Here is a 14708-nt window from a genome sequence, read left to right on the forward strand (position 1 = left end):
TATGAAAAACATAATTTGTGTAATGTGGCATGCATTCTCTTGAGTATAAACTCATGGAATCCCTATAGTGTGGAAGCAGACCAATTGTCCCATCGAGTTGACACCAACCCTCTGAAGAGCATCCTACCCAGAGGCACCCGTGTACATGTTTGGCAGGGGGTCTGATTTGGTGAGAAAAGGATTTGGTGGGTTAGGTGGAGGGAAACCATTCCGTCTGATGCAAAGTCCAGAACATGGGCAAAACCTTAAAATTAGAGTTCGGCCAGTCAGGAGTCCTATCAAGAAATACTTTTTTCATACAAAAGGTAATGAAATCAAGAACCTGCCAAATAATAACTGGCTTACACTGAAAGTGGGAAGAAGCTGTACTGCTCCAGAATGTAATTCATATCTTGATGAGCACAGAAAACTTTGACCATTATTTCACTGTTCTCTGTTCTAGCTGATTCTCTTCCTCGTGCTGTTTTCGGAGCTCAACTTTCGCCATATCGAGTTGATGAATGCGTTTGCACATACTATGCTGGCAAATTCCGAGTCCTTGACTTTGAAGGATGTGCTGTCAGTTCTTCGCGTGTATTCCCTGCTGAACCATCGACCAGACGAGGGATTGATGGAGCAGTAAGTTTATGTCGCGTCTGTTCGAGTTTTCCCTGCACTAACACCACAGCAACTCGCATTCCGAAATCATCTCTAATGTAACCGAGCATCCCAAAGTGCATCATGGGTGTGTTAGCACCATGGTGCCATAAGGACAGGTGAGCAAAAATACAGAGAGAACATGGGTTAGGAGGCGTATCTCAAAAGGAGATAGAAGTGAAGAGACAAAGAGGTTTGCAGAGAGAATTCTAGACTTTATAGCTGAAACAACAGCCATCTCTCAGATTTTCTTTTTGTTATATCTGTTGTAGACTAATTAGTTTTTTTAAATTGTTGATAGCGTGTGGATGTCACTGGCAAGGCCAGCATTTATTGTCCATTCCTAATTGCCCTTGAACAAGGCAGGCAGAATAACTTAAGGTGATAATTTTGAATATTTAGCATCTTCATATCCCTGAGGTTTGCAGCAAGCATTTTGGCTAACATGGCCAAGAATCATTAGGTGAAAACTCCACTGATTCCATACCTGGCACGTGGAAGGTGGTCTCAGCTCCAGGACATTTCTGCAGGAGTTCCTCAGAGTAGAGTCCTAGGCCCAACCACCTTCAGCCACTTCATCAACGACCTCCCCTCCATTGTAAGGTCAGAAGTGGGCACAGTCGCTGATGATTGTACAATGTTCAGCACCATTTGCCAGTGTTCAGATACTGAAGCACTCCATGTCCAAATACAGCAAGACCTGGACAATAACCAGGCTGGCACTGACAAGCAGCAAATAAATTTGCACTGCACAAGTACTAGGCAATGATCATCTTCAACATGAGACAATTTGACTAGTACCCCTTTACATTCATTATACAAACTCAGTATTGTTGAAATAAATTTTGATGTCTGGTTAATACTCAAGTAAACCTATTTTATGAACTATTTAAGGTCATATCTGCTTCCTATCTCATTCATATTTGGTCCTGGATTGTTTAAAAGCTTTTTTCATTTTCTGACATTTTCATTTGCCTGATACTGATCCTCAAACCGAATGGCTTGCTAGGCCATTTCAGAGGGCTGTTAAGGTTCAACTACATTGCTATTGGTATGGAGTCACATGTTGGCCAGGAGGATAGAGTGCATTAGTGAACCAAGGGGTCTTTATAACAGTTGTTGTTAGTTTCGTGGTCACAATGGACTAGTTTCCAATTACAGTTATTACGATGTAATTTAAATCCCCATAGTTGGATGTAAACCCAGAGAATCCGGTTGGATTACTAGTTCACGGAAGTTAGCACTAGACCATCATTTCCAGTTTCATTTTGGTTGTTAGTGGCCTGGTTAAGGAAAGGTTAGAGGATGAGGAAGCTTAGAGGTCATGGTGTCACAAAAGCAAGATGAGTGATGATGGATTTGGGCAGTAAGAGAGGTCCGAGCTTGGTGTTAATAATAGATCATGATTTGGAGGTGCTGTTGTTGGATTGGGGTATACAGAGTTAAAAATCTCACAACACTAGGTTATAGTCCAACAGGTTTATTTGGAAGCACTAGCTTTCAGAGTGCTGCTCCTTCATCTGGTGGTTGTGGAGTGTAAGATCATAGAACACAGATAACCTTTGCTACAAATTCTGTGTCTTACGACCTTGTATTCCAAAACCACCTGATGAAGCAGCAGTGCTCTGAAAGGTGTATTTCCAAATAAACCTCATGTTGTGTGCTAATGTCAGAAAGCAAAATCAAGAAAGCCACACCCCAGGGGTTATCACTTGGGCTGCGAGAGGCAGGAGAAACAAAACTGAGACCAGAGTTTATGGTCTGAAGTTGTTGAACTCATTGTTGAGTCCTGAAAGGCTGTGAGGTGCCTAAACAGAAAATGAGGTGTTGTCCATCCTGCTTGCTTTGAGCTTCACTGAGTACTGCAACAGGCCATGGACAGAAATCTGAGTGAGAGAGCAAGGTAGTGTATTAAAGTCACAGGTGACCAAAACGTCAGGGGTCATGCTTGCAGACTGAACAGTGTTGTTTCACAAAGTGATCACCAAGTCTGTGTTTAGCTTCCTCAGTGTAGCAGAGAACACATTGTGAACAGCGAATACAAAAGATTAGTTTGAAAGAAACACAACTAAGTAACTGTTTCACCATGAAGGGGCATTCGGGCCATGGTTAGTGAGGAAGGAGTGGTTAAAAGGACAAATATTACACCATTTGTGATTGCACAGGGAGGTGCCATGATAGGGGGATGAAGGGTCAGGGGTGAGAGAGAAGTGAACCAGGGTGTCACAGAGGAGACTCTCTGATGCTGTACCCATGCCTTTTAGTTTGTATTACATCTTCTCACTCTTGCTGCTCAAATAGACCACTTTATGTTTGCGCGCCTTCAATTGCATCTGCCGTGTATTGGCCAATTTTGTCAGTCCATTTCCTTCTAAACTCTGCTCCTGCATTTCAGTTCTGTGTCATCTGAATTCCTGGAGGTTTACCCAATTCTAAGTTATTAATATATATATATATATATATATTAATAAATGAAAGCACTGTTCCCAAGGCAAATTCCTGGCAGAATACCTCTGCACACATCTGTCCAGCTTAAAAGACAACCACTCACAACTACTTCCTGCTTTGTGTCTCTGAGCTCATAAGATTCCATGTTGCCCCTTTAATCCCGGGGAGAAGACAATTTGGGCGGAATGACCTGTTTCCGAAAGTAAAATGTGGAGACCAAATTAACTTTGAACTTGTATGTGGGTGTGTAGACGTACTGTAGAACTCTGTTTTGCAAGTTGATGTTCACTGTCAGCCTTGGCCATGGCATTTATTTTGACTGGTTTTGGAAGAGGAATTTAGTATTTTTTTGTGTCCTTACCCCCCCCGCACAGATTCCTACAGACTTTGAGTGATGTGTTTGAATTGTATTTGTCGAAGTGCTCATCACTGGAGCTTCTCCGTGGTGTTTATTCTTTGTGTCTGATGGGCCACTATCCCCAGGCTGCTCTAAACCAACTGTTCCAGGACGACATTCTGAATGAACTTTGTTCTTCAGGTGAGTGATCGATAGCTGTGTTGGCTGGTCAGCTGGTTTGCGATGCAGGGTGATGCCAGCAGCATGGGTTCAGTTCCCATGGCATCTGGGCTACCATCTTCTCAATTTTGCCTGAGACATGGTGAACCTCAGGCTAAACTGACCATCCTTCGTGTGTGTGTGTGTGTGTCTCTCTCTCTGTCATGAGAGAGCAGCCCCATGGTCCTCTGGGACTGTAGCGACTTTGCTCTTTCTAAATCTTTTGAACTGTTCGGAGCAAGCAGAATGCATTCAGACACTAGAGTCTGCGCTACCATTAAATTAGATCTGGTTGATCTTAAGCATAACTACTTAATGTTGCCTTTCTGCCCTTATCCAACAAAAATCTATCAATCCCCATTTTGACGTTTTCAGTTGCCCCCATCTCCACCCCCAATATATTCTTCCAGCAGTATGATGTCAAATCCATTCTATCATACATGAAATATGATGTGTAGACCTACACATAACATGCTAACCATGGTCTAATAAGGACTTCCTATACATTGAGATAAGGTCAGTGTTGCATTGTATCTGTCCACTAATCTTTTATTATAATCTCCTTTGTAACAAAGTTGATGATCTCAGACATTTCCCCACATTGAACTCCATCTTCCACCACCTTGCCCACTCTGTGTCCCATTACAATGTTCTGCTTTCAGCCAGATTTCTTACTATACCACAGTGCTTTGAGCAAGTAGCAAATCTGGATGTGCAGCTCTGTTTCCCTTGTCCAAGTCATTTGTAAAAATGGTGAAAAGCTGCAGCCCCAGTACTTGGAGATGAGACTGGTCATATCCTGCCCATTGGAGAACAAAGCCACTGTCTCTGCTTTACCACCTCTCCACCCCACCCATCACTTCCAAGCTCAATTTGCTGGAATTAACACAACCTTAATACATTTGTAGCAGCAATGGTCACCTGCTTTAATTGAAAGTCACGCTGGACATTTAATTGCAAATTCACTTGAAATTGAAACTGTGCTAGTTAGGTCAGGAGGTGCGTGTTTGAAACATGTATCTCTTTCTGTGTGTAACGATTAGATCCGGTTCTGTCATCCATACAAGGAACAGATGTAGGCCATTCATTGGCCCTGCTCTGCCATTCTATAGAATCATGCTTGATGTGGTTGTATCATAGAACCCTTACAGTGTGGAACTACCCTATCCCTTTAACCCTGCATTTTCATTGGCTCATCCTCCAAGCCTATACACCCTGGACACCGTGGACAGTTTAGCATGCCAGTCCACCTAATCTGTACATCTTTGGACTGTGGTAGGAAACTGGAGTACTGCAGGTAACCCAAGCACTCACAGGGACTATGTGCGAATTCCACACAGATAGTTGCCTGAGGGTAGAGTTGAACCTGGGTCCCTGCTGCTGTGAGGCAGCAGTGCTAACCACTGCACCACCATGCCACCCGTGGTTGTAATTTCAGATCCACATTCTCACTTATCCCTGATAACCTATTGCCCCTCACTTCAAAGAAGCCTCTCTTCCTCTGCATTCAAAATATTCGAGGACTCTGCTTCTCCCACCTTTTTTGGGAAGACATTTCCAAAGGTACGTGATCCTCTGAGAGAAAATATTTTCACCACTTGGCTTTCTGGACTATTCCAACCTGGATCGTTTCAGTCAAGGCGCAACTAAACCACAATAAAAATTATTTGTCGTTGTTTTGTGACTCTCTCTAATTTGATCTGTTCCAGGCAATGTCTACCATGAGGCGAATGAGCAGATGCTTCAGGGCATTAACCTGTGCCTGGAGTTAGAAAATCCATCCTTCCTCAGGCACTCAGATAATCACAATGCTGCCAGTCCCTCATTGTCCAGTCATCCAGTGAATGCAGAGTTACAGAAAACAGTGGACACCATCTTGGGTGACAGCAGCCTGTATCAGCAGGGCGTGTTGTTGAAAAACTATCATTTTATAGGTGCGTGAGCGTTTTGTTTTAAAGTGAGCAGTTACCTGAAAACTCTGTGGTCTTTTTGTAGCTCAGAAAGTGTCCATCACTAAGAGGATATTAGGACTTGTAGAGGGAGGAGAGCTGGTTGTCAGAATGAATCATGGACATGGAACTTCATTCAGGTGGAGAGACAGAAGAACTTGAGATTGTTCTTCTGAAAAGATAGACTTTATAAACCCTGTCGAAATGAGAGTTTGATAGAGCAAATAAGTAGAAAATGCTTCAATTGGGTAGGACTCAAACACTTAATGGTGACACCTAGGGACAAAGGGACCTTGGAGTGCAGGCACATAGTTTCTTGAAATTGAAGTCACCGCTAGACAGGGTGCTGAAGACGGTGTTTGGTATACTTGCTTTTATTGGTCAGTGCATTGAGTATAGCAATTGGGATATCACACTGCAGTTGTGCAGGACACTTCTGGAACGCTGCGTTTATTTCTGGTCTCGTTGCTATAGGAAAGATGTTGTGAAACTTGGAGTGTTCAAAAACGAATTACAAGAATGTTGCCAGGGTCGGAGGGTTTGAGCTACAGGGAGAGGCTGAATAGGCTGTTTACCCTGAAGCTGTGGAGGCTGAGGAGGTGACCTGATTGAGGTTTATAAAATAATGAGCAGGGAGCGGAATTGAAAACTAGAGGGCATAGGTTTAGAGTGAAAGGGGAAAGAATGAAAAAGAACTTTAAGGGCAACTTTTTCACGCAAAGGGTGGTACGTGTATGGAATGAGCTGCCAGAGGAAATTATGTTGGCTGGTACAATTACAACATTTAAAAGGCACCTGAATGGGTATATGCATAGGAAGGGTTTAGAGGAATATGAGCCAAATATTGGGAAATGGGACTACAGTAATTTAGGATATCTGGTCAGCATGGTTGAATTAGACCGAATGGGTCTGTTTCCATGCTTTATGACTCTGTGGTGACAGAATCAGTAATAAAGGACACAGATTTAGAGTAATTGGCAAAAATAATCAAAGAGGAGATGAGGTTTCTTTAACGCAGTAAATTACAACCTGGAATCCACTACCTGAAAGTGAGTCAGAGGCAGGTTCAAAAATGCTTTGCAAAAGGAATTTTAATATGTAGTTGTGAGGGTAAGATTTGCACAGCTTTTGCAAAGATCAGGGGAGTGGGACTAAGCTGCTGACTCTTTCGAAGCACAGTCCAGAAGTATGACCCTGGAAGAAAGTTTCACTGCTGGTCACGGCAACCATCGAGAATCTATGCAGAAGTCAGTAGGAATCATGTCACTTGGAAGAGTCAATTCTGGGTGGAGCAGAAGCTTGCATGAGGGTTTTGACAGCAGAGAACCTGAGGCAGGAGCAGGGGTGAGCAATATAATGGATTTGCAAGTGGACAGTTTTGATGATGGAGAGCATTACTAGAGTATTCAAATCTCAGTGGAAATGAATGGACTAGGTATAGAAATGCAAGTAATTTTTTTTTTTGTCTGCATGGAAACTTTTCCAACCTACTTTCCACAACAGTAATCTCTGTTTCTGTGCTCCCATCAAGATTACACAATTGCTTTTGACCAAAAGAGTAAGAATTTGGTTCCCATTCCTCAGGATGATGAGATTGCCAGTGAGAGTAACGTACAGCGGTAAGGATTACTGTAAATCTATTGATTGATGCAGTTGTGTCGGTGTACTTGGTCATGTAGAGTTATGATTAAAATGCCTTTTCAAAGGATTGATACAAATTTCTTCACGAGCCCTATATGCAATATTTTCTACACCATTGTCATTATATGAGGCCTGTGATTCACAGTTTCCAAACAATTGGTTCAAATCTTGGTTAATGGTGCAGTCCATTATTGTGGCTTCCTAGTATATTATCTTTGTAATTTTCACCTGTCTAGACACTATCTGAAAGACTGGGAGAGTCTTTCATTCAGAAAGACAGGTTACAAAGCAAACCAGCAATTGATAGGGTGGGGAGTGTCTTGGGGAAAGAGAAACGAAAGATATTGGTTTAACCAAAGAGGTAATTATTTCAAGCGAAGTCCGACTGTAATAGCATCAACCTGTCCTGTCGTTGTAATGTTCCCCCCCGCCCCTGGTAATAACCATGATTTTGTATCCTGCAGAGTGGCTGTGCTTCACGCTCCAGGATCTGCCTTTTGCTTTGGCACAGCCCACCCCAAGGACAGGTTGGCAATGAGGATTCGCCATCTCAAGTTGCTGGGGTACCATGTGGTATTGGTGAGTATTTCTAATGGAATCCTTGGGCTGTGACCTGCCTAATCTGCTCAAAAGGTTGGATTTGTGCAAAACTAAAAATTCTACTTTCAGACGCTCAGGCTGTAATGATAATTCTGCAAATGAATGACGTTTTCGAATTGTGTTGGACTGTTGCCTTAAATATCATCTGTCAATAGCATAGTATCTCAGATTTGTAGTTAAAAGACCTCTTTTATCTGTAGCCAACATTCACTCTGAGCTGTGTAGCTGTACAACTGCTCCAAGAGGGCACGTATGCTGATCAATGTCCCCATGGATTCACTTCCCATTTCTGTAGCTCCTGCTGAGCACAGATCTCTGAGGGAATTAGGAAATGGAGCCTGTAACCCTTTTCCCAATTTATTTAATTTGCAAAACTATGGGAGGCTAATCAATCCTTGCCATTTTATATAAATGATTTGGATGTGAACGTAGGAGTCATAGAGTCAGAGTCATAGAGATGTACAGCACGGAAACAGACCCTTCGGTCCAACTTGTCCATGCCGACCAGATATCCCAACCCAATCTAGGCCCATCCAGATGCCTTTTAAATGTTACAATTGTACCAGCCTCCACCACTTCCTCTGGCATCTCGTTCTATTCACGTACCACCCTCTGTGTGAAAAAGCTGCCCCTTAGGTCTCTTTTATATCTTTCCCCTCTCTCCCTAAACCTATGCCCTCTAGTTCGGGACTCCCTAACCCCAGGGAAAAGACTTTGTCTATTTACCCTATCCATGCCCCTCACGATTTTATAACCTCTATAAGATCACCCCTCAGCCTCCAACGCTCCAGAGAAAACAGCCCCAGCCTGTTCAGCCTCTCCCTGTAGCTCAAATCCTCCAACCCTGGCAACATGCTTTAAATCTTTTCTGAACCCTTTCAAGTTTCACAACACCCTTCTGATAGGAGGGAGACAAGAATTGCACACAATATTCCAACAGTGGTCTAACCAATGTTCTGTATAGCCGCAGCATGACCTCCCAACTCCTGTATTCAATACTCTGACCAATAAGTTTGTAGATGACATGAAAATTGGAGGTGTAGTAGACAGCAAAGAAGGTTACCTCAGAGTGCAATGGGATCTTGATCAGGTGAGCCAATGGGCTGAGGAGTGGCAAATGGAGTTTAATTTAGATAAATGTGAGGTATGTTTTGGAAAGGCAAATCAGGACTTATACACTTAATGGTAAGGTCCTGAGGAGTGTCACTGAACGGAGACCATGAAGTGCAGGTTCATTGTCCCTTGAAGGGGGGGGGGGATCATAGATAGGACAGTGAAGAAGGTATTTGATATGCTTTCCTTTATTGGTCAGAGCATTGAGTATAGGAGTTGGAAGGCCATGTTGCATCTGTACAGGGCATTGATTCGGCTGTGTTTTCAGTTGCCCTGAGAAAGTGATGGTGAAGCTCTGCCTTTGAAATGTTGTGACACAACTGTGTGGCTCACTGGACCACTTCAGAGAGTGTTACCATTGGGACTGGAGTCTGGGCCAGCTAAGTAGGGAGGGTGGCTTTCCTCCTTTAAAGAACGTTAGTGAATCTGATGGGGTTTCCTTACTACCAGCGCAAACAGCTTTGTGTTCATATTTACTTAGGTTGTTGTTTTATTTCCAGGCTTCTTTGTTTTAGATTAGATTACTTACAGTGTGGAAACCGGCCCTTCGGCCCAACAAGTCCACACCGACCCGCCAAAGCGCAACCCACCCATACCCCTACATATACCCCTTACCTAACACTACGGGCAATTTAGCATGGCCAATTCACCTGACCTGCATATCTTTGGACTGTGGGAGGAAACCGGAGCACCCGGAGGAAACCCACGCAGACACGGGGAGAACGTGCAAACTCCACACAGTCAGTCGCCTGAGGCGGAAATTGAACCCAGGTCCCTGGCGCTGTGAGGCAGCAGTGCTAACCACTGAATTCAAATTTGAGATGTAGCGAAATGCATCTTAGAATTTTAGCTGAATTCAAATTCTCTCTCGTTCCAGCAAGTTCAGCAGAAAATCTGGGTTGACACTGCAGTGCAGTACTGAGGGAATACGGCACTGTTGAGATACCACCTTGTGGTTGAGCCTTTCAGATGAGGCAGGCTGACATAAAATATGTTGTGGCGCTTTTTTTTCAAGAACAACAGGGAAATTATCTGCTATGTTGTGACCATCAACTGAAATACACATTATCTGGTCATTTATTTCATTGCTATTGTGGGAACTTGCTGTGTACAAAGTGACACCATGTTCCTACATCAGTGATTACACTTCAAAGGTCTTTGCTTTTTCATACTAATCCAGTGACTTGATGACTAAATCACTGTACTTTTAATCTAAGGGAGAAGGGTACATCAGTGAATGCTAGGAAGGCTGCCTTAGGAAATCAGGAGAATCTAAAGAAAAAAATCTTTCACGTTAAAATATTTTTATGTCTTCTTACTGATCAGCTAGCTGCCTTTAGAGCTCAGTACCTGAGGACTTGAAGATGCAGATTTAACAAACATATTATTTCTAGATCCCTCAAAGTAACCAAAGTCGACTTAAGGTGAATGGCAAAAGAACCAGACGTGTCATGAGAAAAAGTTTTGACTCGAGTGGTTAGGATTTCAAATGCACAGCTTAGATAGGGTGGAGCGTACCAATTCAGCTGTCGCTGTCAAAGAGAGTTGGATAAATAATTGGTGGATAAAAATTGCAGGGACAGGGGAACAGAGTGGGACTAATTAGTCAGCTCTTCGAAACAGCCAGCGCAGACCCGTTGGGCTGAAATGCCTTCAACTGTGCAAGCTGTCTTCCTTCGATATTTTGACTTGGATTTTCTGTCACCGATTTCTCTTTGTTTATTCCAGGTCTCAGAACATGAGTTCGCGAAGCTCTCTGAAGATGACCGAGTTGGCTTCCTGAAGAGTGCCATCTTCGCTGAATGATTGGGTCGTGAGAGTCAGTGCCACTTGTGCTGAGGGAACAAAACAAAGGAATTGATCGCTCCTGGTGGCTTCAAACTCTTTGACTGGTCTCTGCTGCCATTGCCCTCTGTGAGAACTGATATCCCCAACTTGAACTGATTCATTGTTTATCCTGAAACTGTCAATTCAAATTGATCTCCTGTTGAGACTGAAATGTAGTGGGATGCACTCCACTTCCTGTCTTAATCATGTGTGGGGCAGGTTTAATGAATCACTTGGCCTTCTTTTTGGTGAGATAGTAACTTTCATCTGGAAGCATAGTATCGCCCAGTCTGTAGAGCACTGCGTCTTTTATGTTGCTCTTCAGGGTAATGATAAAGTCTAGTCTGATGCCAGTGTTCAGATTGTGTGTGCATTCAAATGTCCTTGTACTTGGCCTGCTGTAAAGATGATGTTAGTGATTGACATCTTCATGTGACTGCAAAAACCTGGGAAAAGTGTGTTGCAATGCTGTTGCATTTCGCCACATCTCGAATCCCGAAACACCATCGCACGTCCAAGAGACAGCTCCTACATATACGTTGAAGTCCCCCAATACAATGAGCTTGTCCTCCTTTGTAATGTGTCCAGTTCCATCAAGAATTTGTCTCTAATTCTCTCAGGGCTTTTAGAGCATATGCATTGATGATTGTATTTTGATCTTGTGGCCCCTGTTATTGGGTAATACCATGTTGAGGAGAAAGTGAGGACTGCAGATGCTGAAGATCAGAGCTGAAAATGTGTTGCTAGAAAAGCGCAGCAGGTCAGGCAGCATCCAAAGAGCAGGGGAATCGACGTTTCGGGCATAAGCTCTTCTTCAGGAATCCATATTGATGTTAGTACCAGGCCTGTCAGAATCCCAACAGGAAGCTGGTTGGATAGATTGTAATTTTTCTTTACTTTTGTGACCAAACTGATCTTTTACTATAACATAAGCATGCAATATTGCAGTTTTTGTTTTATCAATAAAGCCAAACAAAAGTTTGTTAACAACAGGAATTTAGAGACTTCTCAGCACAGATTGACCATGAAAATCAGAATTTGCAAAGTTCTCCCCATCAGCCTTCTGGGTAGTTCCCAAGGAGCTCTGGATAATTTTCTCTTGCTTCAGATGATGAATATTATAGTTTTTAAAGGGGTATTGTCGACTCCAAATACACAGACAAACACGTATGTTTAACTTAGAATTGCAAGAAATCAAAGTTGCAAAAAACCATATTAAAATACATTAGTTTAAATCTCTTAGTTGTGTCACAGTTGTCCCAAATGTGTTGTTTACAAGAGGTAGTCATATAGCCATGAAGCAATTGCGTTTGCTCCAACAGAATGTACTGGTCTGTTAGCAATGCGAGTACCCCTCTCTCGCCTGACACGTTGGCTTCCCTAATTGGAATCGTGCTGATAGCTCTGTGAGCTAATACTCCTTTGCTAGCTCAGTTTCTGCTAAAGCCTCAATATTGACTATTGTATTGCCTGAAGACCCTGACAACCAAAGTCATTCTGCACTGGGGTGGTTCCAGAGCTGCTGTCTTATCTAGTGGAGCTCATATGTTCCAAGAAGCTGTCCCTATCACCTCCTCTTGTGGCTGAGTATTATTAAAGAGTACATTTTTTTTGAATGTTGAGATTTGGTGGAACGTGTGTGAAAGAGTTATTGAGGTGTGCCCACAAAGAAAGCCACCCGTGTCTCATTTGATTACAATGGAGATAGAATGCACTTGTCCAGCCCCACTCTCTCAGTCACTGTTTCTAGTGGCATGACAAATGGAGGTGACTGGAGTAATGGTTGACTGAGCAGATGCTGTGCAATACCTTCCCCTGTGCAGATGAGCTGTCCCACATGGCAGTGCTGTGATACGTTCAGTATTAGTAAGGCGACATCATTTCCAAGTTTTTGTGTCATCTGCACATTTAAAGTTATCCCTATTCTCCAAGGTCTAACTCATTAATATAGATCGGGAAGAGCAAGAGTCCTAACACCGACTCTGAAGGAACTCCACGATGAAGCTATCTCCATTCCGATGAACAACTGTTCGTTGCTGTCTTCCCTTTACTCCTGATTTTAGAAGGATATGGACAGGAAGCACACTTGTTTTAAATAAAATGAACTTTTGATAAACAAACAGTAACACATACAGATTGTGTAAATGCTAATCGCTGCAAATAAATGGAAGTATAACCATTATAGTATAACTTGTGAAATGCAGACACTGTTATACTGTAGAAAATGTGGGAACCAGTTTGCCAGGTCATTGACAATGACCAAAATAACCTGTGATTTAGCAATATTGGTTGAGGAATATATATTGACGAGGAGACCTACTTTGAGATGAGGTCATGATGTTGATTTGGCTGGACCCAAACAGCAGAAGGACACTTGGGATTTGCTGTTTCATGCCAGAGGTGGAGCCACCAACAGTGCAGTACTCCCTCACTACTGGCACTTAATGTCAACCTCGATTCTGTGCTCTAGCCTTTGGACTTGAATCCACAATCTTCTGGCTTGGAAGGGCAAGTATTACCAAATAAGGCACAGCTACTTTAAGGAAAGAATCTGGACCTGAGGAGAATCAAAAGATATGACCATGGGCGGCATGGTGACACAGTGGTTAGCACTGCTGCCTCACAGCACCAGAGACCCAGGTTCAATTCCCGCCTCAGGCGACTAACTGTGTGGAGTTTGCACATCCTCCCTGTGTCTGCGTGGGTTTCCCTCCACAGTCCAAAAATGTGCAGGTGATTTGGCCATGCTAAATTGCCTGTAGTGTTAGGTGAAGGGGTAAATATAGGGGAATGGGTCTGGGCGGGTTGCGCTTTGGCGGGTCAGTGTGGACTTGTTGGGCCGAAGGGCCTGTTTCCACACTAAGTAATCTAATTTCTTCATGAACGAGGTATGAGAGCCAATTGCTAACAGCCTGTGCACATCGCTGAAGCAGGGATCTGAAATAATCTAGACATTTGGTAAATGGGCAGAAAAACTCTTGTCCCTGCTTTGCCAATCATTTGGATCATGGCTGATCTGATTCCTGCCTTCCCTGATAACCTTTCACCCTCTTGCTTATCAGTCTAACAATCTTAAAAATATTCAAAGACTCTACCTCAAAATACAGTGGAAGCAGAGTTTTCCAAGGATTCATGACCTTTGAGAAACAAATTCTCCAAGTCTCTATCTGAATGGGCGACCCTTATTTTTAAACAGTGACCCCTAGGTCTAGATTGACACCCAGGAGGAAACATCTTCTCCACGTTCACTATGCCAAGACCCCTCAGGATCTCCCCACATTTCAATCAGGTTGCCTTCTATAGCTCTGTTATGTCCTATCCATAACTCACTTTCTGACCCATCTTTGTGTCATCAGTAAATTTAGCGTGTCTTAACTTCCTTCAACCAAGTTGATTGATTGGTTGTCACATGTACCTAAGTACAGTGAAAAGCTTTGTTTACGAGCAGCACAGGCAGCTCATAATAAGCAAGTACATACAAATCATAGGATGAAAAGAACTTGGACAAAAACATGCAGTTTACTCCACACAGGGCATGGGTCAGGCAAGAATCAACATTAGCAAGATCAGCATTATTTGAAGTTAGAGAGGTCCATTCAGCAGTCTCATACCTGCAGGGAGAAAGCTGTTCTAGGATCAGCTGGCACGTGTTCAAGCTTTTGTATCTTCTGACTGATGGAAGAGGTTGTAGGAGAGCATTGCCAGGGTGCCACAGGTCTTTGATCTTGCCAGCCTTTCCGAGGCAGCAAACTGTGTAAATGGAGTCCATGGATGGGAGGTTGGCTTCGGTGATGGTCTGAACTGTGCACTCAACGTTCTGTTGTTTCTTACAGTCCTGGGCAGAACATTTGCTGTACCAGGCCATTATGCATCTGGACAGTACGTTTTCACTGGTGTATCTGTAAAAGTTGTTGAGGGTCCTTATGGACGTGCTGAAT

The 14708-nt window shown here is 43.2% G+C and overlaps 1 protein-coding gene across 1 annotated transcript in view; it reads left to right on the forward strand.

Annotated features, from left to right (window-relative positions):
* fastkd2 (FAST kinase domains 2) overlaps positions 1-12892 on the forward strand; it is a 33231-nt gene extending 20339 nt beyond the window's left edge. Inside the window, exons 7-12 of the mRNA XM_060828082.1 lie at positions 443-618; positions 3459-3622; positions 5350-5574; positions 7121-7208; positions 7695-7809; positions 10672-12892. Of these exons, the coding sequence (XP_060684065.1) occupies positions 443-618; positions 3459-3622; positions 5350-5574; positions 7121-7208; positions 7695-7809; positions 10672-10749 (846 nt within the window). The 3' untranslated portion in view covers positions 10750-12892. The remainder of the gene's footprint in view (positions 1-442; positions 619-3458; positions 3623-5349; positions 5575-7120; positions 7209-7694; positions 7810-10671) is intronic.
* The last annotated feature ends 1816 nt before the right edge of the window (positions 12893-14708 follow it).

The sequence above is a fragment of the Hemiscyllium ocellatum genome, chromosome 7 (genome assembly GCF_020745735.1).
Source record: "Hemiscyllium ocellatum isolate sHemOce1 chromosome 7, sHemOce1.pat.X.cur, whole genome shotgun sequence".
Taxonomy (NCBI): Eukaryota; Metazoa; Chordata; class Chondrichthyes; order Orectolobiformes; family Hemiscylliidae; genus Hemiscyllium; species Hemiscyllium ocellatum.